At 40.1% G+C, this 25,596-nt stretch overlaps 1 protein-coding gene across 1 annotated transcript; it reads right to left on the reverse strand.

Moving 5' to 3' along the window:
- Window positions 1–297: 297 nt before the first annotated feature.
- Window positions 298–25,596, reverse strand: RMDN3 (regulator of microtubule dynamics 3). The gene is made up of 13 exons (XM_051977090.1): window positions 25,443–25,596; window positions 25,062–25,255; window positions 21,913–22,105; window positions 21,334–21,477; window positions 12,313–12,580; window positions 11,086–11,188; window positions 8,468–8,528; window positions 4,987–5,062; window positions 4,743–4,820; window positions 4,416–4,514; window positions 4,137–4,190; window positions 1,548–1,628; window positions 298–1,112 (listed from the first exon to the last, which is right to left on the reverse strand). Exons 2-13 carry the CDS (start codon window positions 25,246–25,248, stop codon window positions 1,059–1,061), a joined length of 1,398 nt encoding a protein of 465 aa, XP_051833050.1. The 5' UTR covers window positions 25,249–25,255; window positions 25,443–25,596; the 3' UTR covers window positions 298–1,058.

Consider the following 25,596-nt stretch of genomic DNA (forward strand, 5'->3'; position numbering starts at 1 on the left):
ACTTCATGTCGGTGCCTTGACCTTACTTATCTGATGTTGCATGTGCCCAAGGGGAAAATGAATGTGCCAAATAGACATCAGAATTCAAGATGTACAAGACTCATGGTTACATGTCAAAGAAAAGGGACAAGCTACCCTCACTCAGGACTGAATTTAAGTTGAGAGAAACTGATTCTTCTGCTTCCTGTTGTATCCCAGCAAATAGTGTCCCAAGGGAAAACTGCCCATTCAATGACTACAGGGAAGACAAGTCAACAGAGCACACGTGGGGGGAAAAAAGACAATGACAGGCTGACCTTGATCTCACTTCCACTTGAGCTGATTTATTTCAATTTTGTACCACAATATAGACCAGGCAGCTATAAATATCATTGCTTTGCTTTATTAGTATCCTAAACAAGCTAATTCCTCACTTTAAAAAAGGTGATCCAGGCAGGGAGGAAACAGCCAGATCCTGCCCCAAGCCTGAGCCCACATTGGGGGTAAGATGAAGATAATTTCTAGTCTTCTCATATCCCTTCCTCTTACCCTGACCGAGCAGGGTGGGATCCTAAGGATATTTTTATAATAAAATTGCAATTGGTCAGTAAAAAGGATGAAAAGATAGAGTTCCACACTTTGTTCCAGGGCTTTATAAAGTGCATTTACCTACCCATCGGTGAAAAAGTAGAGCTCCCATATGCTCACTGCCCAGCTGGCAGTGCCACTGCCCTGACCAGGCTTTTGTTTATAGTCACAGGTACTTCATTCTGCCATCAGAACTTCAACCACAGAATTCACATAAAACCAGAAGGGACCTGATAAAAAATCTTATCTTTAGAGTTCTTTCTGGTTTCAGGGTAGGAGGAAGACTAGGAGTGAATGAACTATGGCAGGGCAAGAGGCAAATACAGTGAGACTGCAGCTCAGGACAGGATTCCTTTTCCCAGCCTCAACATTGCTCAGCCTCCACTCCAAGGAGGAATTTTTGTCCAAACAGGAGGCACAAGAGGAGACTCCCTCTCTCCTGCTACCGCATGTGGTCTTGCCCTTCTGGTGATGAAGGTCAAGGAATGTGCTTATTCTCCCAATGCTACTCTCAGCTCCTCCAGGTCCTTGTGGCAGACAACATCCTAGAACGAACAGGAAGGTGGGGAGAGGGGAGGGGAAAGGGTCAAAGGGGAGAGGAACAGAATGAGATCAGCAAGAGACTCGTCCCATCCCTATCTCTCCCAAACCACGTTTTTGTGATTTCTCAGCACTCATCATTGCTTTAAAGAAGAATACACTGTTGTTAAGTAGGTTTATCTAATGGCGCTCAAGGAGGAAGCTGTGCTTTCTAGGGAAAGTATAGCACTGAAAAGGAACATTTATTCAAGGACTTAACATCGGGCCAATAATCGTGCTCAAGTCAGAAACCAGGAGACATGTGTTCCTGACAGCTCAGGACAGTTTTTCAGTTCCAATCTAAACAGATGAAGCTCAGGAGACACGAGGAACCTTGGGTGAAGGGACTAGAATCAACAGAGCTGTGAGACGGCAGAAAAAGGAAAGCTCTGGATAAATACCTCATTGGTGACATCTGGCAGCTCTAAGGCCAACTTCATCCACTGCCCAGCTTCACAGTTGTTCCCTAGCTCCCTGTAGCACTGCAAAAAGGAAACAGTGGGGATCACCATTAAGGGATATTGTTGTTGAGTCTTATTCTTCATGACTCCATTTTTTCCTCCCTTGGCAGAAACACTGTAGTGCTTTGACATTTCCTTTTCTAGCTCACTTTATAGATGAGTTAAGTGGCTTGCTCGCATCACACAGCTGCTAAATATCTGAGGCCAGATTTGAACTCAGCAAGAGGAGTCTTCTGACTCCAGGCCTGGCCTTGTGCAGTTTGGCACCACCTCGATGCCCTCACTAAAGGATACTAGGAAGCTAAATAGGAGGTAGGGGAAAGGACAGGCAGAGGCTATGTACTACTAACTCAGGTTGAAGGTTCGATTTAGGTATGTGCAGAACACTACACTAAGTTAAGGAATAAGACAGTCTTGTATATCCTCAGAGATAATGACTAGGGAAGGTTGGAAGTAAATCTTACGTATTCTACTAATACACAAAATAAGAGGAAAGATTTTTTCAATTTTTAAAATTTAAATGCTTTTCAAATTTATGTAAAGAATTTAACAAACATTAAAGTAAACTTTTGGATTCTAAATCTGGGGATATCATCATTAATAATAATAACTAGCCTTTATTTGAAGCTTGATAGTTTTGTTTGCAAAGTATTTATCTAATTTGACATCATTTAAAAAATGATAAGAAAAATAAAGTGATGCTAGAGAATCAAGGTTGTCACCTTAACTAACACTCCATTAAACAAAAAGCTGTACTCAGTTATTTCTTGCCATATATATGTATCTATGGTGGGCACATGATTCAGATGCATAAATACCAAACTGTACCTACCCTTTGATCCAGTAATAGGACTCCTGGGCATGTATGGTCAAAGACAGAAACCACAGGTCTAATATACATGAAAATATTAAAAAATGGCAGCACTTGTGGTAGTAGTAAAAAACCAGAAATAAACTAAATGCCTTTAAATTAGGGAATGGCTAAAGACACAAATAAACCTGGAACATAAAAATTGAGCTTTGATGAGATTTTCAGTACTTTAACTTTGTTGAAATTCTGACCATAAATAATACTTCTGTCCTTTCATGTCTTCCATTCCCTCACTCCCAGGTTTGCTCCTTGTCCTTCTTGAAACCTAGTCCTCAGTCCCTTCCATATGCAAAAAGATATTGCTCTAGAATCACGTTCTCCACCTTGCTCATCTTTTTTTTTCCTTTGCTGAGGTAATTGGGGTTAAATGACTTGCCCAGGGTCACACATCTAGGAAGTATTAAGTATCCTAGACAGATTTGAACTCAGGTCCTCCTGACTTCAGGGCTGGTGCTCTATCCACTGTACCACCTAGCTGCCCCTACCTTGCTCATCCTTAAGCATAATGCAGCAAAGAGAGTTCTGATTCTGGAGGCACGAGACTTTTATGTTGGATTTCCAACCCTGTCATCTACTCCACTAATCAACAAGAACTTTAAAAATGCCTGCTGTGTTCCAGGCATTATGCTAAGTTCTGGGGATACAGATAGAAAAAAAAATCATAGATGAAGAACATAAAAAATGAATACAAAGTAGTCTGAGGAAAAAGAGCACTAGAAACTAGAAAGTTAGTGTGGATAGAAACCCAGAGAGACTTTAAGTAGAAAGCAGTGCTTAAGCTGAGTCCTAAAGAAATCAGAGATTCTGAAAAGCAGAGACCAAGGAAGGAGCACATGCTAGGCAAGGAGCACTGCCAGTACAAAGGTAAAGGGTCAGGAGATGAAAGGAGGCTAGGCTGGCTCTGGATGGAAGTAGGCACTGAAGGGAGAGTTGTATGACTGCCAAGGCAGGAAGGGAGCCAGGGAGTGAGCTCTAAATACCAAACCAAAGAGTTTTTATTTAGTCTTAGAGGTAAAAGGGTGCATAGGAGTCACTGGACCTCAGCCAAGAATCTTACTGCCTTGGTCAAAAACGGAATGAAGAATATTGGAATTGCCAGTCCATTTGGGCCAGATAATCTTGAAACCTATAATCTTATAAATGTAAAAGATTACCGTATAGTACAAAATATGACAAATCTGGAGACATGAAACAGTCAAATAAACAGAACCAAAGGAACAACATAGATGATAACAAGGCAATGAAAAGATTTCTAACACAAAGCCAAACTCTGAGTAACTGGAAAATGAGAAGTGAAAATGAAATCTCCTGATCTAATGGCAAAAACAAGCTACTGTTTAAGACAGGAAATTGACTACACTGTCGATGGGTATTGTTTTAACTATTTCTAGTTATAAGGAAAGGTTTCCTGCAAATTAGTGTAATGTAAAGATAAATGGCATCAAATACATACATATATACATTACATATATATAAAACCTCCCCCCCCCCGAGGCAATTGGGATTAAGTCACATAGGGTCAACAGCCAGGAAATGTCAAGTGTCTAAGACCAGATTTTAACTTGGGTCCTCCTGACTTCAGGACTGGTGCTCTATCCACTGTGCCACCTAGCTGCCCCATTTAAATATATTTTTAAACATATTGGTCATTATATTACCTTGGAGATGTATACCCTTCCAGCTTTGGAGAAACCAGGACTTAGTTCTTCTGCCTTAAGAAGGGAGACATTTGGGTCAATAAGAAGGTCAATTTGGTCCTCCGGAACAGCCAAACTCCATTATAAGTCCCTGGAGTCAAGGAAGATCCCTTCCCAACCCCCCTTTGGAAGATGACAGATCAGAACAATCTGTTTCCCACACTGGAGTGAAGTCCTTCCATTCTCATTGAGAGCCTCCTTGCCCCCTCCTCCCTCTGTCCTGCTCCCTTCCCTTGACACCTTCAGAAAGCTCTGCAGAGCATCATGGACGGTGGCACTGGGAGGGCTCTCAAACAGGGCTCCAACAGTCTTCTTCTCTAGCCAAGTCAGATGAGACACCTGCCATCAAAACAACAAATCACAACCAAGCTAGGCAGGGATAGAATGGTCAGGACCCACTCCACTGCAACCTGAGGTGCACGCTTCATTTATGATGACCATTATGCCGAGCGCATGATTGGGGCCGTTTTATTCAGTTGGCACTTATAGATTCGTGAATTCCTCAAAGGAAAAACCCAACCCGACTGGCCCAGATTATGGCTTCCTAAGGCCCTAACAGGGGCTCACCTGGTAGCACCATCTTCCAAGCAGGAAGTGAGACTTGGGGTTATCTGGCTGGAGGGCAATAGCTCTGTCTATATGATCCTAGGTAGGAGAAAAATGTTACAGATTAGATCTGAAGGGAACAAATTCCTATGTATTCCTAAGGGAACACCACAGAGAAAGGTAGCTGTTCTGAGTAAATAGGATACAATGTGAAGAGCCAGATAGGTAGCCAGTTCCAGAGATGGGGAGAGATGTTATTTCTCACCTTGAAGATATAACCGCTCTGGATGCGCCTCTGGATGCCTTCATGCTCAGCCAGCTGACCACACAGCACTGCGTACCTATCGAGGAGGGAAAAACAGTAAGCTCAAGATCTGAAGGTCATGTTCATGTCGAAAGGCAACATAACCTCTCCATGCCAGAGGTCCAGGGCATTTCTCTATGCCCTGCCCTTCCAATGGTTCTCTGAAAGCCACAACTTCTCCCTCAGCCCCAGCCTACGCTCTTTATCACATCCTCTGCCTTTAGTGTCAGTCTTTCCAGAGCAGGATAAGGGAACAGAACATTGGTAAGAAGCCAGGACTGACTAGAAAGTCACTCAAATATGTTACCTTTGATTCAGTGGTTACCACTACTTGGTACAAATCTTGAAGATCCTGAGACGGGGGAAAGGACCCATATGTACAAAAATATTTACAGGAGCACTTTCTGATGTAGCATAGATCTAAAACAAAATGGGTGCCATCAAATGGGGAATGGCTGAACTGACTATATAATATGAATATTATGGAGAATTAATTTGTCAAAAGAAATGAAAGGGACAGTTCCTGAGAAACCTGGGAGGACTCTTATGAACTGATGCAGAGTGAAGGGAGCAGAACCAGGAGGGTTATTGATAGAAGAGACAAAATACAGAAAAAGGAAAAATACTGTGAAAGACTCAACAACTCTTATCAATGCAGTGATCAATCGTGACTCTAGGGAGGCAAGTAACAACCAAAGGTGCAAAATGAGACATGAATCTTCAAATCTGATCAATTCAATACAACTGTTTTGATGTGACAAAGAGGGTTTTTATGGAGAGTATCAAGGCCAGGGGTGATAAGAGTGATACAGAAAAAAGAAAAGAATTTTCATAAAACAGTTTTTTCAAAGCACAGAGAAGATTCTAAGTTCAGATGACGACAAAGACAAACAGGGCAGTATTGGTGCTACTATGTATCACAGTCAATTTAACACAAGGTGCCATACTTAATGCCATACTAAGGCTTTTGGGACACCCTTTAAATATGTCAGCAATCCTTTTTTTTACCTACGTGTATGGAAGTGTTGATTGACTATCTCATTATTTTAAAAAAAAACATGTCAAGTTATGCATATACATGTAAATATCAAAGATGTATGTAAAATATGCACATACACACAAACACATAAGTATATATAAATGTGGATGTACATGCATGTGTGTGTGTGTGTGTGTGTGTGTGACTACAGATAGATATACAGGGAGATTAATAGATGGATGGATAGATGGATAGAATTTCTAAGAAATATTTAAGATGATTAGTAGAGTGTCAAGTTAGTGACAGTCCAAATATGAGTCTCAGAAACTGCTCATAGAGGGAATGGCCAAAAACATAGAAACTTGGGGAAAAGAGCAAGAGCTTAATTATGTTCTTATGTTAAAAGAACATAAGTTTAAGCTTATGCCTCAGAACACATGGAAAGATGTCATGAAAATAAGGATTGGGAAAGGTCTTATTTGAAGCTGGCACCAGAACTGAATTTTGAAAGAAACTTGGGATTCTAAGAGGCAGCAATAAGGGTGAGTATGTTCCAAGCAGGAAGGAAATACAGCTTGTGCTAAAGCAGAGAGAGGGGGAATACTGTTATGTGTGAGGACCAAAAAGAAAGCCAGTCTGACTGGACCAGAGATACTAATAAATATTTACTATTATCAATTATGCTATTATATTATTACTGCATCCAGGGCTATCTCCAATTGTAAATCTTGCCACTGGACGCAGACTATTACTCTGGAGGGGAAAGTGAGGTAGGTGACCTTGCACAGCCCTCCTTCACTTAAACCCAGTTCACGTGCATGTCAAGGCATCATCGTCATTTCATAGTTGTCAAAGGAGAAACAACAACCAAAACGTTATCAGAAATTATTGGGAGCAATTGTGCAAAGAACAAGGAAGATCATTACCCTAGTAAACCTACTCTCATTTTAAAAGGGGAATTTTGCTTGCAGAACAATATATTTTTTATTAATAGCTTTTTGTTTTTCTTTCTTTTTTTGGTTGAGGCAGTTAGGGTTAAGTGACTTGCCCAGGGTCACATAGCTAGGAAGTCTTAGGTGTCTGAGATCAGATTTGAACTCAGGTCCTCCTGACTTTAGGGCTGGTGCTCTATCCACTGTACCACCTAGCTGCCCCCAGAACAATTTTAATTAAGCCTCCTGCTTAATGGAATAGTACATGACTAGTCTAGAGGCAAATTAATTTTCCCCAAAGCAGAAAAAGATGTGATGCCTAGGTTCTACTGATTTGCCCTTTTCAATAGAAACAACTTGTTGAATGGGCCCTCTTAGAACAGGAAAGGGTGGGAAGACAACTTAAACCTCTGAAGCTTAGGCAGATTGTAAGGGAGAACTTGTTTCTACCCCAGAGTACAAATACAATACAGAGTACAGTACCAATTATCCAATTATCAGTGTTGATTAAAACTTTGAGCAGTATATTAGTACCAGGCATCGTGGCAGAAAAGATCTTGTTCTCTTCCTTCCCTGTATATCAACTTCTTACTGAATGCAATTAATCTAGCCTTCCTGTTCAGTGTTTTATGGCTATGTCGTATTTTCCTAATTGTTTGACTAAAAAAATAGTTTGACTTTAAAAAAGGGGAGGGGACAATTAGGCCAAAGGGCCTGATAAGTGAGAACCATCTCACTTATCATATCTATGATAGATATGAAGCCTATCAAAAACCAGAGAAACCTTGCACTCTGTCCCCCTTTCCAAATCCACAGACAGCCCAAGGGAGGACAGGAATAGCAAGAAACAAAAATATGGGATAGCAACATTTTCACTGAAACTAAGAATTCTGGCCCAGACTCCCAGGACAGCTACTAGGGCTTTGCTTCATGAAATCACAAACAGGGTTGATTTTTTTAAAAAAGCAACAATAAAAGAATCCATCCCACAAACCATCAGACTTGGCAGTTCTGTTCACTATACCCAAAGTTCATGGACAGATATCCCCACCCAAGCTAAGCAAAAGCCAAAGTTCATCAGTCAGGACTGCACTACAGAACAAGGTGTAACACTTTAGTTTTGCCAAAGAGATTTAGATATTAGCCCTGCTCATCTCAACCCACCACTGACCCCAAAACAACTCATTTTTCTGAGCCTTGTCTCATTTACTATGCTGGGCTTCTCTATTTCACCTCCAGAATTTTTTGGTCAAAACAAACCAACAAACACACAAAATTCCGGCACTGTCCTGCACAAACAGCCTTGCTCCAAAAAAGCAGATCCTTCTGGTTTTTTATAAGGGGCCAAACAGGAAGCCAAACCAGGGCTGTCCTAAAACCTTTAGGCAGAACTGTCTCTGGTCATTGCCAAGAAGAAAAATACAAGACCCCCCTGGGTCATGGGGCAGTGAAAGCTGGCTGAGCCAGAGTCCTAAATAAGCTTCCTCTGTGTACCCATGGTTAGTTCTTCCCCTTGGAGCCCATTATTTACCACTGGTGAGACTCAGCACTTTCCTCCCCTTTCTCCAGGGCAGCCTCTGCTTCTTCTTTTCCTAAAAGATAAAAGATAGTACCTGAAATTAGTAATATGCTGAAAAGGATTCTTTCCTACCCAAAGCCTAGGAGGATCCTCTTCAAAAAGAGTAGGGGAAAGAAAAATGCCTGCTCTGGTCTCACTTTTCAGTACTCAGTGGGAGCCAGTTTAGGAGTGACAGGGCAGATATACATTCCTTATCTCCAAAGACATGGACTGCTCAGATACCTCCCCACCCTAACACTTATCTCCTCAACTCCTCTTGTACTGCCGTCCTTAAGAAAGCGCCTGTAAAGTTCTTGGCAAACTTTAATGTGCTGTGTCAATGTTGGATCTTATTAGAATTAGAATTAATATTATTATAAGAATTAGAATAATAAGAAAATTAGAAAAGAGGAGATAAGTTCTCATAATTTTTAAATAGTGAGAGTTTTGGGGATTGTTTCTGAAACCAAAAAGTTAAGTATACTGATTAATTAGAATCTGCAGGGAGGTGAAACTGGATTTTGTCAATAGAAAATCTCCTCAAAAACCTCCTCAAGGGGCAGCTAGGTGACATAGTGAATAGAGCAGCAGCCCTGAAGTCATGAGGACCTGAATTCAAATGTGATCTCAGACACTTAACACTTCCTAGCTGTGTGACCCTGAGTCACTTAACCCCAATTGCCTCAGCAAAACAAACTTTCTCAAAAGAGAAAGAAACTTAGTATTTTTTTTTAACTTTTTAAACTTTTGAAAGTTTAATTACAATTTTCAGGATTGTTGTTTTTTTTTTAAACTGGTGGCAGTATAAATCTAGCCATATCTCCCTATAATATAATTCAAGAAGAATTATGTCCCAAATTAGTGAAGCCCTATAAGAACTTAAATTATCAAATACAGACACCCTGATTATCAATGTGGAAGTACTCCTTGCTCCCAAGGATAAAGGTTTTTGTGATAAGATAGGTTGGGTGGATCATGGCAACATAGGGCCAATAGCATAGAATCCAAGATTTAATGGGCTGAAAGTAGGTGAAGTGGTCAACTTATCCACACTAAATCTGAAACCCTCCACAATATCCTCAGTCATCCAGTCTTCATTTGAAGGACTGAGCCTTCGCCTCCCACCCATGACAAGAAAAATTTTTTCACTATCACTTAAGGCAACCAGTTAATACTTTAGGACAAGTACAATTGCTAGAGTGCTTTTCCTTATATTAAGCATAAAACCTTCCAATAGTTTCTGCACATTAATCCTAGTGCTACCTCAGGCAAGTCTACAAGTTCCAGGATTGAGGCATCAAGGTAGCAGAGTAGAGAATGCTAAGCTCCAAATCAGGAAGATCGAAGTTCAGATCCTGCTGACTAGTTTTTGGATGCCATTGTGTAACACCAAGCAAGTCACTTAACCATCCCTAGCCTCAGTTTCCCCATCTGTATAATGAGGTATTGAATTTGACGGCCTCTAAGGTCCTTTTACAGCTCTAAATCAATGATCCCCTAACACCTTCAGCAGGACGCCAAAATGGTTTCCCAAGGTGACCAGAAGAGAGTTACTTACTACCTTAACATCCTTTGTAAAAATGGGACACACAGTTACTTGTACTAACTACCTGTACCTGAGGTTGTAAGGAGAGCATTTTATAAATTATAAAGTGAATTCAAAGCAAATCTTGGGTACTGACCAAATACAATTTAGATAAGGATTGGCCCTGTCACTATGGAGTTTATAGTCCATTAGACGGATCTAATACACATATCAGATAATGACAGTATACTTACTGTACATACCAGAAACCTACAGTACATTACTGACTGATTTCTCTGGTGTCACATGAACCAGTGGCGAGGAGAGATTAAAAAAAAAAAAAAAGTACAAGGCAGGGTGGGAGGGGGAGGAATCAGGGGAAGATTTCAGTAGAAGAGTAACCTTGGAACATGTTTAAATTACATTCAGTTGAAATTTAAAGACAAAGAAAGGATTCAGAAGGAAACATATAAAGGCAGAAGAGGCAATGGTATTGGGGAGAGAATCCTGAATATGTATTCAGAGGACATGAATTCAAAATGCAAGCTGGCTCTGTAGCTTCTGTTAATTTCTTTATCTGTAAAATAAGAGGCTGGATAAGGCCCATTCTGGCTCTAAGTTATGATCAGGGGCAAGCCAAATTTCTATAAAATCTTATTGTCGGCCCCACATGTAGGTAGCCTGTCCAGATCCGGAAATTATCTGCACTCTCCATGAAGTGCCTACATCTCAGATGGAGAAGCCAGGATCCATAATGGCTAAGTGACCTGCCTTAGGCTGGCCTGTCCCGAGATGCCAAGAGCCCCTTTGAATATAAACCAACCTGTGCCAGACCCATACTTGCTGACTCAGCCCTTTAGGCCACATACTCTTACAGACAGCACCTTAGATTTAGGATCAGAAGACTTGAACCACATTTTAGCTATGCTCCCTGCTCTATTTATGTGACCCCAGCAAAATATAACTTCTGTGGGCTTTGTTTTCTCTTGTAAAAATAAAGGCATTAAACCAGAAGGCCATCCAAGGTCACCCTCCTTTCCCCTGCAAAAGTCAAGTGGGTGCTCACCACTTTGGGCATATGATTTTTTCTCATTCATTCCCTCGGAGAGGTCACACATGTCACTGTAGGCCCGGGCCAGGCGCCACAAAAAGTCTTGCCGACTTCCATACTGTGAATGGAACAAAAGAGTTGAAAGCACTTCTCATTCCACACCCTGGGCATCAGGGATTCCCTGCTCTAGCCACCATGAGACGCTTTTGTTGGGGTGATTAAAGAGCCCACAGAACTCCCAGGCCTGTGTCCAATGAACCTTGGCCCTGTGGGATAATCCTCAAAGATAAATGGTGGAAATGACACTTAACAGGATGCATGTAGTATCTGTGATGAAATGGAGAAAGCCTTCAGCTAAACATTTTGTTAGCAAATCCCAAAAGTCAGATCTGAAACCGTCCATTCCTTTCCCCATTCTCCCACCCCCGAATGGAAGCCTGCTCAAAACTTGTGATGCTGCATGGCATCCAAAAACCTATGGGGAAATTGGAAATGAGAATGGGGAACAGCCTACAGAAGGCCAATCCTGCTGTATCCCAGGCCTAAGCCAGGGACAGGGAAACCCAGACCACTCTGAGCATGATGTAAGAAGAGTTGCACCAGGGTGGAACTATATCCTGGTTTTCTTTTGAAGGGTTTTAGTTTCAACACTCTTCTCTAAACAGGTGGAAAAATGTTTTGGATTACCCCTTCTAGCTCTTATTTCAGTCCTCCTTCAAATGGGACAAAAAGACCGAAAGCTTGTCTAAGTGCTATGGTAGGAAAGGGAATGGGATGGGGCAAAGAACTAAGAGGGGAAAAACATGTCAAGTTCTTTTACAAGTTTCTCCACCTGCTGAACAGCAGAACCTTTTCCCTTATTTTTCCATTTTCCTCATTTTTGCTTTTTTTTAAAGTTGTTTCCTTCGGCACTAAATATTTGGCAGACTTGAAGATGTGATAATCTCCTGTTTCAGAAGGCAAAGGAGAAAAGGGACAGGTAGACTCTGGGAGAAGGAAAGACCAGTCTCCTGTTGTCTCCACCTCCTCTACCCTATCCCAATGCCAAACACAGAAAAAAGTTTATTCCATCTGGATGTGGATTCTCTAACTGTGACTCACACCTGATGTGGGGGACACAATGATTTAAGATTAGGCACTGCCAGCACTTGCTGCCACCCACAACTTGCCTTCTGAAGTACCCGTGCCCGGCTGCCCTTGCTCACTCCGGGGCAGCATCAGGGATGGGGAGGGGAGCATTACCGCCAGCTTGTTGTTGAGGAGCCTCTGGAAACCTTCTTGTTTGTTCTGCTTGTCACCCTGGTGCAGCTCATCCGCCTGCCGCAGCAGCAGGAGCAGCTCCTCTCCACCGGCAGAGTCCACCGGCAGAAGGGAATCCCCCTCGCCAGTCAGGTCCTGGGAGTCCCTTCGTCCTGTTTTCACTGTTTCACAGCTCACTTCATCTTCATCCTCCTCACTTTCCTTTTCTGTCTCCCAGTCGTAGTCAGACTCTGCATTGGCTGTTGTGTACCTGGGGTGGAAAGCATGTTGGACATCATCACTCCGACACACAGACTCCCCAGGTCCCACAGGAATGGGTGCCCACTGATTCTTCCCCAACCAAAAGGATAGCTAACGCACCCATGTCTAAGTGCACCAAGGAGTCAGTCAGTAAGCACTTAACTGCTCACTCTGTACCAGGCATTGCGTCAGGTATGGCATATACTTCTCTGAAAGAACTCACAGAATCATGGGAGAAACAATATACATACAATCATATGCAAATAAAATATATCCAAATAAATGGGCTAGTTTGAGAAGGCATGAAGATTAAAGACTGGGAAAGGCTTCCTGCAAAAGGTAGGACTTTAGCTGAGACCTGAAAAAAGTCAGGAGGAGGAAAAGAGTTTCAGGCATGGGGCACAGTCAATAAAAAAGGCCCAGAATTGGGAACTGGAATGCCATGTGCATGGAACAACAAGGATAATGTCACTGGTCTGCAGAGCATTGGAGAAAAGTATGGTGTAAGAAGACTGAAATGGCAGGAAAGGATCAGGTTATAAAGGGCTTTGAAAGCCAAACAGAAAATTTTACATTTAATTGTGGGAGTCATTGCAGTTTATGAAGTTAGTGGGCTAACATGGTGAGACCCACATTTTAAGAAGATCAATTTAATAGCTGAGTGGTTTGTAGTAGGAAGAGATTTAAGACTGCAGGTAGTCCCATCATGAGATAATTTAGGTCTACATCAGGGTGGTGGCAGTGTCAGAGGAGAAAAGGAGGAACATTTGAAAGATGTAGAAATGACTGGTCTTGACAACCAAGTGGATATAAGAAATACCAGCTGATAGTACACTCTTCTCAAAGTCACTAACACCTTACTCCATAGACCGCAGGCAGATATGTCTCTAAAATTAATACCTTGGTAGAAAAGGAAATAGTTGAGTAAATGGCCATGAGAAAATACAACAATCTTCTACTTATGGAGGCAAGTAGCTACATAAATATAATATAAAGCACTATATAAAGTCCACTAGCTACTACCCTATGAAACCCTTCCCAGAAGTATAGTTAGTAGGTTTGTTCAGCTGCTTCCGTAGTTGTCACCCCATAAGCTAGGTATATTAACCTTGGATTCTAGTCACTGAAACAATATACTTTCTGCTTTGCTCAGGGATTGCAACCTTCCAATGACAAGATGGCTCCACTCAGCTGGTTCACATAAATTCATATTTCCCATGAGCTGGGGAATGGAGTCACAGTCAATAACAGAATCTCAACAACTTTGACCCAGGAGTTAACTTTTTCACATTCAGGAAGTCATGAAATGCTACAATCCATTATGGCCCCTGCTTGCTTTGATAACACAGTTTCCTGGGACATAAACTATCCAAGGAAAACAAGAATTCAGGAAAACAAGAGGTCAAGAAAGGCCTTAAAGTCCTAAAAAGGCCAGGGACCTAAACATTTAGTTCTTTTCAAAGCTAGAATTGAAAGCACAGACCAGCCTAGTTTAAATATGAGTAAATGCAGCTCAAAAACTCTATGACCCATTTCTTTCATCAGAAACACTAAGTTTTTTTTTTTTTTAATAGCCTTTTATTTACAGGTTATATGTATGGGTAACTTTACAGTATTGACAATTGCCAAACCTCTTGAAACACTAAGGTTTTAAAAAGAGAATTTACAGTTTTGTTGGACAGCAAAGAGCTGACACTGATCTCCATGTGGACCCACAGACTAAGAACATTATTAGTGTTCTTGAAAGAGTCTCTATCATTGATACCACAGATCATTGTCATTGTCTCATTACTTACTCAGGATCCTTTAGGTCCTTTATGATACCTCTTGGGCCCTTGATTGAATATACAATAAGGCTATATACAATAGACCTTCCTTCACTCCCTCCTATGTCTACCCTCTTCTTCAGGCCCCTATGACTATCTGGGAAATAAAGGAACCTTTTTTGGGACATGACAGCTTAATCTGGAGTATCTGCACATGTCAGATGTGTGAAAATTAAGATTCTTTCTGAATATAGTACCCTGTCTCTACAATTTATTTTCTGTGTGATGAAAACTTCTAAAATTCATGTTTTGAGTGCTGAAGAACCCTTAACACCAGAAAAGAGTTATTTAACAGATAATTACTAAGAATTTACTATGTAGCCTTGTGATAGATGACTTAGGACATGGTCCCTGCCCTCAAGAAGCTTTCAGTCTAATAGGGGAGATAACAAAAGTCCAGCAATAACTAAAGACAAGTCAGTATGTGGCTAGTGTTGTAAGAAGTTTAAAGAGCTACAAAAGTTCAAAAGTGGCAGTATACTTCAGGCTAGAATAATCTGGGGAGACTTCATGGAAAAGATGAAAAACTTGAGCTGAATCCTTTAAAGAGTAAAATTTCAACAGGCAGCAGGACTTAAGCTGTCTGATAATGCCCATGAATATGAACTTACTGCCTATTCCTCTGAAGCCTACCTCTCTCACATCTTGAGATGTTTACTTCTGGAACCCGTGAAAGAGTTCAGAGTTTTGAAGGATCAGAACCAAGACAGTCCAAATAAATCTTCTCAATTCCCTTCACAAGAAAAATGACGTGTATTATCTAAAGCACTATTTTTCTGTGGTTCTCATTATTCAAAGTCATTCATAAGTTTGTGGTCTGTCCCAAGAAAAGAATGGCTCACCAGAGTTCCCTTTCTGCCCAAGTGCACTGACTGTAGTGGAAGTACTCCCTGACCACTGACCTGGATATCAGGCCAAAAATTAAACCACATGGCTTCAAATGACCAATTTATTCCATAAGCTAAAGGGCCAGCCATCTTGCTCTCTATTCAAACTAATTTCAAGAAAGCCACATCTTCCCTCAGTATAGGGACTACTGCCAATTTGCTCCCTGGGGATAAATTTACTACCACATAGTATACCAGTTAACTCACCTGGACAGCTACCAAAGAACAAGTCACTGTAAATATGACCTTGGCCTTTGGTCATCTCTGAACTATAATTCTAATTTGTAAACCACATTGGCTTTTATTGACTTTAGAGCGAGCAATTATTTGTAAAGGTTTTTTAACAATCATGGATTAGATGTACCAATTTCCATTTTCTAAACTCTTGGCAAAGCTGTGCCCCCTTGGCATGGTTCCAATTGTCAACAATATGCACAACATGAGCTCTCTGGCTCTGCCACTCCAGCTTCATATTATTCATAACAGTATGCTTCTTGGAACTAACCCTCTGACCATCCAACTTTGTGCTACTTACATTTTGGTACTGGAAGAAATGGACTTTGTTCTTCAATAGCCAGTCAGGATGCTCGGCTAACTGCCTACCTGGAACAGACTACGCTTGGGAATTGACTACAATTCCCAAATCTCTAGGTTTTCCTTATAATATTGTAGCTACAAAGTCTCCTTTACCATCAAAAAGTCCATTTATGTGTCCAAAGAAAAGTTTGGAAATTACAACCATACATTACCTATTATCCACCAAAAGTTTTGGTATTTGTATACTATTTTGTAGTTTGTAAAGTATTCAACATATTTTATCCCAACAACCCTATGAAATAGTTAGTATAGGTATTTTTCAGATGTGGAAACAGAGGCAAAGAAAAATTAAGTGACTTGCTTAGAGCTTCACAGTTACACAGTAACATTACCATAATTCAAACTCAGGACTTCCAATTCTAAATCCATTATTACTACAACCTGTGCTGAGAAGAAAAGCGTTTTCTAGCATGAAGCGTCTTTTGGTCCAGAAGACTTAGGCAAACTACTAGAGCTAATAGGGGCATCTCTAAATCTTTAAATCGGTATAGGCTGGTCAATCATGGCAATATATAGAAAATGACAGTTGTCTGCCAAAACAAATAGCAGATGAAGCAACTAAAAACATGTATTGTTAGCCCTTTAAAACCCCCCACCACAAATACCAACTTCGGTATGCATGAAGGGAGCAAAAAAAAGTTGGCATTTTCCTGTTGTCTCTTGTCCATCTGTGTGCTCCCTCCCCCCCATAAATGGGACAGGACACAGAAAACATGCTTTTCTACAGATAAAAGTTTCTTGTACTACTCAGAGAACAGAGTTTCTATCACAACTATCTATTTTTTTCCAAGAGGGGAATCCCCCACAAGCCCTGACCTTCCAAAGAGAGGAACTAGGAAATGGTTAAAGAAGCCATCGTTTCTAGTAATAGAGTCAAGCAAGTTAATGGGTAAGGATGACTAGTGCTTTGTTTAATTTTTATTTTATTCCTTCCATTAATTTTTTAGCAAAGTTTTTTTTAATCCTGGCGTTCAATTAAAGGCAACAGGGTTTGCTACCCTAAGTCCAGAAAAAGTCAAGCAAATGGGCAGATTTCTAGAAATTCTGTTAGGATAATAACAGTGAGTAACAAGTTAAAGAAAGAAACTCCATGGAAGATTTTCCAACCTTCTTAAGAGTGATTTTCCTCACAGTTCTTACTAATATGATAAAAACCATAGTGGATATTTAGAAAACTTCAATAGAAAACAAGACCACATATCAGCTGTTGTGATTCTGACTTGGTTTGTTATTCAAACAAGGTCTAACTTTGCCTCCATCACAACTTCCTTAATCGAAAGATAAGATAATCTATAACATAATTAAGATCAACAAGTATAAGAAATGGGGGAAAGGGGGCATTTAAAATAGAAAGCAAAACCAGAAGAGATTAAGACTAATTACAAATGCATAAGAAAAATAAATGGAAATCATTAGATTGGCAAAATTGATAAAAAGATAAAGAGATGACTATTGGAGGAGCCGCAAAAACAAAACAAAACAAAACTAAACTAAACTAAAGCACTGTTGGTAGCACTGTGAACTGATGTAATCATTTTGGGAAACAATTTGAACTATGCCTATAAAGTCAATAAACTGTGTTTACCCTTTATTTAGTCCAATATAAATCAGTACTAGGGTTATAATAGCCTCAATGGAATCAAAGAAAGAAGAAAAAGACCCATATACATAAAGATATTTACAGTAGCTCCTTATCTTACTAAAAAAACTGGAAACTAAGACATGGCCATCAGTAGGGGAATGCATGAATAAAAAATGTTACGTGTGATGAAATATTATTGTATCATAAAAACCCAAAGGTCTAGTTTCTGAAAATCTTTGGAAGATTTGTATGAACTGATGTAGTGAATTGAGCAGAATCAACCATGAACAGTAGAAGAGTAGCAGAACAATCTATAAATAACAATGATGTAAAGAAAAACAATTTTGAAAGACTTAATCTTTGCAATGACTTCTAAATCCTTGAAATTTTCCCTGAAAAAGCTATCAAGATAACTGATTCAAAATTATAAGAATTAGAGCCATTCCCCTATGGATAAATGGCAAAGAAACATGAAAAAGCATTTTTAAGAGAAAGAAACCCAAGCAATCAATAGCCATATGAATAAATGTTCTATATCATTAATTAGAGAATTGTAAGTTAAAATATCTTTGATATTCTATCTTACATCCATTTAATTGACATAGCTGACAAAAAAAGGAAAAAGATAAATGCTGGAGGGATCATGGGAAATAGGCATAATGAGACATTAGTGGAACTGGAAACTGGTCCAGCCATTTTGGAAAGCACTTTATGCCCTAAAAGTTATTAAACTGCATATACACTTTTAATAAATTATAACAGTACTACATAGGTCTATACTACAAAAAGATAAAAAAACAGAGAAAGAGGATCCATATACACAAAAATATTTCTAGAATCTTTTTTTGTGATGGCAAAAACTGACAACTGAAGGGGGTGTCCTTCATTTGGGAAATGACTGAATAATTTATGGTATATGAATGTAATGGATTACTATGTACTGTGAGAGATAATAAAGGAATTAGTTTCAGAGAAACCTAAGATTGTATAAATTGATGGAGTAAATTGAGTAGAACTAGAATGATTAATACAGTACAACAAAATTATAAAGACAACTTTGAAAGTCTTAGAAATTCTGATCAACACAATGTCGAATCACAATTTTAGAGACATGGTGACACAGAGAAATAGCCTGAGAGAAGGTTGAGCTTTTTTTTTTTTTTTTAAAGATATGGTCAAAGTAGGAATTTGTTTTGCCTCTAAAGAAGCACGTTCTTGCTTTCGCATTGGGAGTGAGAAAAGGCAGAACTTCATGAAAATAAAATTTAATTTAATAATTAAAAAAAAGACTTAAAGATTCTGACCAATGCAACGAGCAATAAAGATTTTAGAAGAGCAATGATTAAAGCATATTTCCCAATTCTTGACAGAACTAGAGGCTCTGAATGAAACATACATTTTTGCATATCATAAGTATGGGAATCTGTTTAACTATGTGGATTTGTTACAAGTGGTTTTTCTCCAGTTGGAGGGAAGTAAGGGAAAAAAAAATACCCGTTAGCTGACAGTACCAAGAGGACAATCTATAAATAACAACACTGAAAATGAAAACAAAAACAAAAAATAGTCTTAAGAACTTTAAACAATGCAATGACCAACTAAGATTATAAAAGAGAATGAAGCATGCCATCCACCTTCAGGACTCAAGGTGTAGAATTAGATATACATTTCATTAGGTTGTAAGCTCCTGTGATGCAGAAGTTGTCTTTTATCTTTCTTTGTATCCCCAACACTTAGCACAACGTGTGGAACTTAGCAAGTACTTAATACATGTTTATGACTGACATGCTCAGATAGCCAGAATGGGAATCTAGGGGGGAGTAAAGTGGTTGACTGCATGTTTATTACAAGGGTTTGTTATTCTTCTTTTTTCCAATTTATGTAGGACTGGGAGGAGAGGAAAGAGAAAGAGAGAAAAATTAGATATTAGGGTAGTCCAAAAGAAAGAAAAACCAGTCACTGAAGCATTTTTTAAAAAAAATACATAGAAGAGAACAGAAGGTCAGAAAGAATCACAAACAGGACAGCTTTGAAAATTACACTCTGAATTTATTATATATTTTAAAAGAAAGCAAACTGTACATAAGAGATTTACAATCTCATGTGTATTCCTTTTTTTCTATTCTAAAATGTATATGGAAATGCCTATTTTATTTTTAAATTTAAATTTTATTTAAAATTTTTTTTAAATTTTAAATGAAAAGGAGAGAACACAAAAGTTCTGGAGTGACTAAAACGTTACAATAGTTTATGTTATCAAAATCCATTTAAATGTAAATAGTTACAAAGCAACTATTTGCACTAATGTCTAATGTTAAATTCATAACATAATTGAATTCTGATCATTGAAAGCCACAAAAGAAAAAGGGCTGTTAGTCCCAAGATCAAACACTAGATTTGGTGGGAGCCAAAGACAGATTCTACCTTAACCATTATCAGGTCAAAGAAAAGAGGACAGAAAATTCAGACCTGGCCCTTGGGACTGAAACATCTACATCATTATCATTAATTTAAAGTTTAAAAAACCTCTAAGTATGTGAAGGACAGAAAATTCAGACCTAGTTCTTTCAAATGAATTGTCCATATCATCATCACAAAACTGAGGTTTGGCTTTTAGGACTAAAGCATCCATATCACTCTCATCATTATCATCAAATTAAAGTTTAAAAACACTTTAAGATTTGCAAAGCACTTTACATGTGATCTTATTTGATCCTCACAACAACCCTGTGAGGTAGGTACTATTATCCTCATTTTAGAGATGAGGCAATGGAACCCTGGATCACACGGTTAATGTTGAAATAGGATTTGAACTCAGATTTTCCTGATTTCAAATCTCATATTCTACCCACTGTGACACCCAACTGCACTAACCACAAAGAAGTGATTTGCTTGTTTTGAGGATTTTTTTTTAAGTACTGAATGAGTCAAAGGAGAGTTATTAGACACTCTGCTATTTCCCAATATATTGTACTGGCTATGATTTGGCTCAATGGAGCATAGGAATAGGCACTTTTGCTCCATATTCAATAAGTTTCTGTCACTTTGGTTGTTTTCAGTTATGTCTGACTCTTAAGTGACCCCATTTGAGGTTTTCTTGACAAAGACACTGGAGGAGTTTGCCATTTCCTTCTCCAGTTCAGTTTACACATGAGGAAATTGAGGCAAACAGGATGAAATGACTTATCTAGAATCACACAACTAGTAAGCAAATATCTGACCCCACATTTGAACTTAGACCTACCTGACTCCAGATCAAGAAGTTTCTGTGACTACAAAGTATTAAAGTAATATAATAAAGTTTTCTACAGGAAGAAGCTTCTATTCACAGAGAAAGGGAAGCAGGTACAGAATTACAAAAAAATAACCTTCAATAATACTGCACAATTGGAAATTATAAAATGAAAAATTAATAAAAATTTGGGAAAATTTGTATGCAAACTGAAATGAAACAAATGAAGAACTAGGAGAAAAATTTAAATCATGACCACAATAATGTAAAGGAAAAAAGGAAAATTTATATGAAGTCAATGACAAATAAGTGTGCCACCTCTTAAGTAGAAGAGTGCAGAGTAAGATCTGGGATACACTTTCAGTGGCCAATGTATGGATTTGTTTTGGTAAACTAATTGTACTATTTTGTTACAAAGGAAGTTTTGATGAGAGGAAATGTGGAGAGAAATCACTGGGAAGTGATAACAAGGTTTTAAAAAGAACATCAATAAAATTTTTCCCCCAAAAAAAAGTATCCTAAGAATTCTTCTTTTCTTACATGGTCCCTCAAAACCCTGGTTTGTGACAAAGATCACTGGCAGACCACAGCTGGGATGCCATGAGTTCACATAACTCTATCCAGAAGCACATAACTCACCCTCCCTCGCTTTCTCCTTCAGTCAAAAGTACTCCCGAGTTCGCACTGAAGTAGATGGAGCTGGAGCCAGTGGAGTCTCTTCTTTCCCTGTTGAATGGAAACCTTCTCCTCCGAGTCACTCTTTGGTTCTCTTCCATCTGAGACCTGAAAAGTAGGACCCATTCTGGAGGGTCAAACTAAATCCCACCCACATTTATTCTGCCCATTCTCTTGGATAATAAGATACATTGACAATCTGTCCCAAAGATCTATGCTAATAAGAAAATGAGTTCAACAGCTCCCTTTTTTCTCAAGGTTGATTTATTTTGTGACTCAAAACTTACAAAGTCCTTATACAGGGCTTGGTATGTGGAGTAAGATTTTTGCCAAATGCCCTTTGGAGATTCAGTGTAAGGATATCTAACCTAAGTCCCCAAATACCCAAGCAAGAGTGCCACCCTAATCCTGGAAGTTCTCTGAGGAAAAAGAAAGAAAAGAATGAAAGAAGGAAAAAGAGAAAGCTAGAAAGAAAAGCAAAATAGCCTACCATAAGCAGCAAAAGCTAAATGAGCTGCCCAGTGTCCATCATCCAGTACTCACTTGACCTCCCCCACAATCTCCCCAGCAAGACCCCGGAGGCTATTTCTTAGTTCTTCCACCTCCTGCCGAAGCTCAGTTAGGCTGCTCAACACAAAGTCCAGGCGATCCAGCACCTCCTCTTGCTTCTCCCTCGGCATGCTGGGAATAGACGCAGCATCACCAGCCTCCCCTGGTGCTGCCCGCAAGAGCATCACTAAAACATGAGAAATAGAAAACAAAGTTTACAGTCTAGAATGAGACAATGAGGCCTTCTCATTTCCTTGTCCAAGTAAGACAACTTGTTCCAACAAATCACTGGCCTTCACCAGAGTAAATCCAACAACTCTCTTATACCTAACTGCAGTGCCACAGACGCATGCTACGATAAAATCCTTTGAGGATATGACAAGTGCTTTGCAAGAGAAAAATATTTTCTTAGAGTATCAATAATCTGTCCAGCACGTCTTCAGTATCAAAGCCTCCTTGGTCCACTCTCATAGCCGAAAGTCAAATGAAGCTAGCAAGAGGATGCGTTGGGATGCAAATTCTCCCCACTACTTCATGTAACTAAACTTCTAAGCCAAGAAAATTAAAAGGCCTGCTTCTTCTCACCATGAGAGAGGCCAAACAAGTTAAAGAAAAAAGTGGCAGCTACTGAAAGATGTACTAAAGATATCCCTTGCCAACCCTACTGGTTAAGATGTTATCACAGAGCCCCAACAAGTTAACTTTTGGATTACACAAGAGATCGATGCCAATTGCAAATTACTTTACACATATTTGGATGAGTAAATGTACTGCCCTCACTGCTGAGATATCAGATGCTAAAATAGGAAAGAAACCAGTATGACAGGCACAACAAAGCTGGAAATAAACCCTCTGTGTTACTAGCAATCCAGGAAGCTTATAGCTTACACAACATGCTCAGGGATGCTCAGGAATGTTGGGCGACAAAACTACCTTGGCTATCGGCCACTGTTCCCCAAACCACAGCATAGAAACAGCCCTTCTAATGGTTGACCACAAGCTGTTGTGAGAGTTCCAAAATCTTGTACTAAGTCTAAGATTACCACCCTGTGATAATCTGCTACCAAATATATTGTAAAACTATACTTTGAGAGTTTCTAATGCTTTTTTCCCCACTTGATCTACTTAGAACAGACCTGCTATTATTAACAAGGTCCGAGACTTTTCCCTGGTAATGGGATATGAAGTGTTCTGAAAACTTAACTCTATTATACCAGTATCAATAAGAACAGCTACTTGTCCTTTCTCTACTCTGATGCATTGTTAAGTGAACAGCATTAACCTCTGACTTGGAATGTAATACCCTTAAACCCCAGCAGAGGGAAGAGCATCTCAATCCTTTGGGTTCTACATAAACAAGCTTGTCTCCCACAGGGAATTAATTTGCTGAAATTGCTGGAAAGAAAGCAATGTGGGGCAGAGTTCTAACACTCACATAGCAGGGTTCCATTTACCAAAGTCAATCAGGACAGAATATTACCTAAATTTCATTTAAAAAAAAGTAGAAAGCTAGTTCTAATATCTAAAAAGTCAAAACGATTCCCAGTGAAATCTTAGAAAGTGCCTAATAATCTTAACCAGTGCTAAGCTTTTTATGAGAATATAATAAAAAATCATTTTATAAACAGAAAACTGGGACCCAAAGAAAAGTAACATACCTAAGACTATGCAGCTAAGGAGCTAGGATTTCAACACAAGGGTCTTCCAAGGTTAATGTTCTTTCCTAAATACACCATAGTGTCTTTAGTTTCTCTATCCACAAAGTGGACCAATCTATTAAACCTCAAAACAAGATCAGAACTAAAATTAGAGAATAAATTGTCCAAAAAAAAAAAAAAAAACCCAACAACTTTAATTCACCTTAAATAAAGAGATAGCATAGTGTGGTCAAAAGACCACTGAATAGCAATTAGAATTTGTCTGCCACTAATCTGGCTAAGAAAGTCCCAACCTCTCTGGACTTCAAGAGCCTTGTTTGCAAAGAAAGTTGGATTGGTGATCTCCAGTCTTTGAACACTAACATTCCCTGATATATTAAATGAAATAATCAGGACAGTCTTAATACCTATAAAATTCACTTTTCCAATTCTGCATTTTTCTGGGCTTCCTTTCTCCTGTAATATATACCCACACAGCACCAATCTGGGACTTGAAACACCTTCGTGCTTGTTGCCAAAACTAACAGTGAGAACTATGCAATCTTTTCATCACCTTCCTATTTTTCTAGGGTTATGAGGGAAAGAAGATAAAAGGTAAAGTCTTTCATCATCCCTTTCCATCTGAATAAGAAGGTGGGGGCCAGCATTTGTACATCACTTTAAGGATGGGATTAAAAATCAGGAAACCAGCATCAGACACCACCTTTGCTGCTAAAAGAATGATCTCAATTATGCTATGTTCAATTTAAACCAATAAGCATGTATTTAGGACCAATTGTGTCAAGCTCCCCCCTTTTCTGGCCTCCTTATTGTACTTGTAAAATGGGCATACCTCCAGGAATCCCTTTCCTCCGCCTCATTTGTCAGGCCCCAATAACTCAATAAACAGCAAAGTACTTTAAATACATGAGCTCAATAATTATAGCCACTTTTTAGTTTTTAGCTACAGAAAAATAAAACAATACAAAGTAATACAATACTATCCGCCTCTAGAGAACTAACTGATGGTATCTGAATGCAGATTGAAGCATAATTTTTCCATTTATTTTCCTGTCTTTTATTTGCAACTTGGAATATATATGAAAATATTTTGCATGCTTTCCACCTGTTTAATTGACATCACAATCCTCGCCTTCCTAATGGGTGAGGGAGGAGTGGTATAGAAGGGGAGTGCAAGAGAATTAGGAACTCAAATTTCTTCTCAATGAATAACTAAAATAAATAAGTTTTAAGCATTATAAAAATAAAGCTGAGGAGGCAGGCTGAATTCTGTTCTTGGGTCAACGAATAAGCTTTTCAAGACCTTCCCAACCAAGTCAGGCGTTCTGGACCTCCCGTCCTCCCTCGGCCCTGAGGGTGGAAGCGGCCGGCCATGCCTGACCACAAGTGGCAGCGGGGACTTGTCGGCCAAGTGCTTGGCTCCCGAGGGCCACACGCGCCAGGTGAAGGCCGGACGGTGCCCTAGGTGGGGCGGGGCGCGCCTACCCTGGCGGAGAGGCTCCGGGGTGCGGGTGTAGCCCAGGGAGTTGGACGCGTTCCAGTTCCCGCCATGGCTCCGGGTCCGTTTCCTCCGGTGAATGTAGAAGGCACAGAGGAACCCGAGGCCCGCGGCGGCGCCGAGCATCAGCCCGAGCCCGGAGCGAGCGCCGCCCAGGACCCCCGGTCTAGACATGCTGCACCTGTCGGGCGAGGGCGAGGGCGAATGAGGAGCCGGCCGCTGCTCCCAGTCCCGGACACCCCGCATCCGCAGCCCGGCCCGGCCCGCTGCCTCCCAGGCGCCCACCAAGTCGCGGCCCCGGCTCCGGCCCACCCCCCGGGAACCCCCGGAGAGGACGGACGCAGAGCCGGAGCCCCTCGAACCCTTACCGGGCCTGCAGATACCATAGCACCGCCGCAGTCACCTCCGGCCAAGGTCCCGCGGGGACGATGTCACGGAGACGACCGGTCGCCTCTCCCACGCTCCGGGACCGAGCTACACATCCACCTGACGGCGGCAGCAGCGGCGTTGGCGTCGGCCGCA

This window comes from Antechinus flavipes, chromosome 2, assembly GCF_016432865.1.
Source record: "Antechinus flavipes isolate AdamAnt ecotype Samford, QLD, Australia chromosome 2, AdamAnt_v2, whole genome shotgun sequence".
Taxonomy (NCBI): Eukaryota; Metazoa; Chordata; class Mammalia; order Dasyuromorphia; family Dasyuridae; genus Antechinus; species Antechinus flavipes.

What these genes read in the sequence shown, in the direction of transcription:
- RMDN3 (XM_051977090.1), bottom strand. Translation starts at nt 25,248, where the DNA reads ATGTCTAGACCGGGGGTCCTGGGCGGCGCTCGCTCCGGGCTCGGGCTG. An exon ending in GAGATTGTGGGGGAGGTCAA is followed by an intron (nt 21,478 to 21,912) that starts GTGAGTACTGGA and finishes CCTACTTTTCAG; the next exon opens with GTCTCAGATGGAAGAGAACC. An exon ending in AAAATCATATGCCCAAAGTG is followed by an intron (nt 8,529 to 11,085) that starts GTGAGCACCCAC and finishes TTTATCTTTTAG; the next exon opens with GAAAAGAAGAAGCAGAGGCT.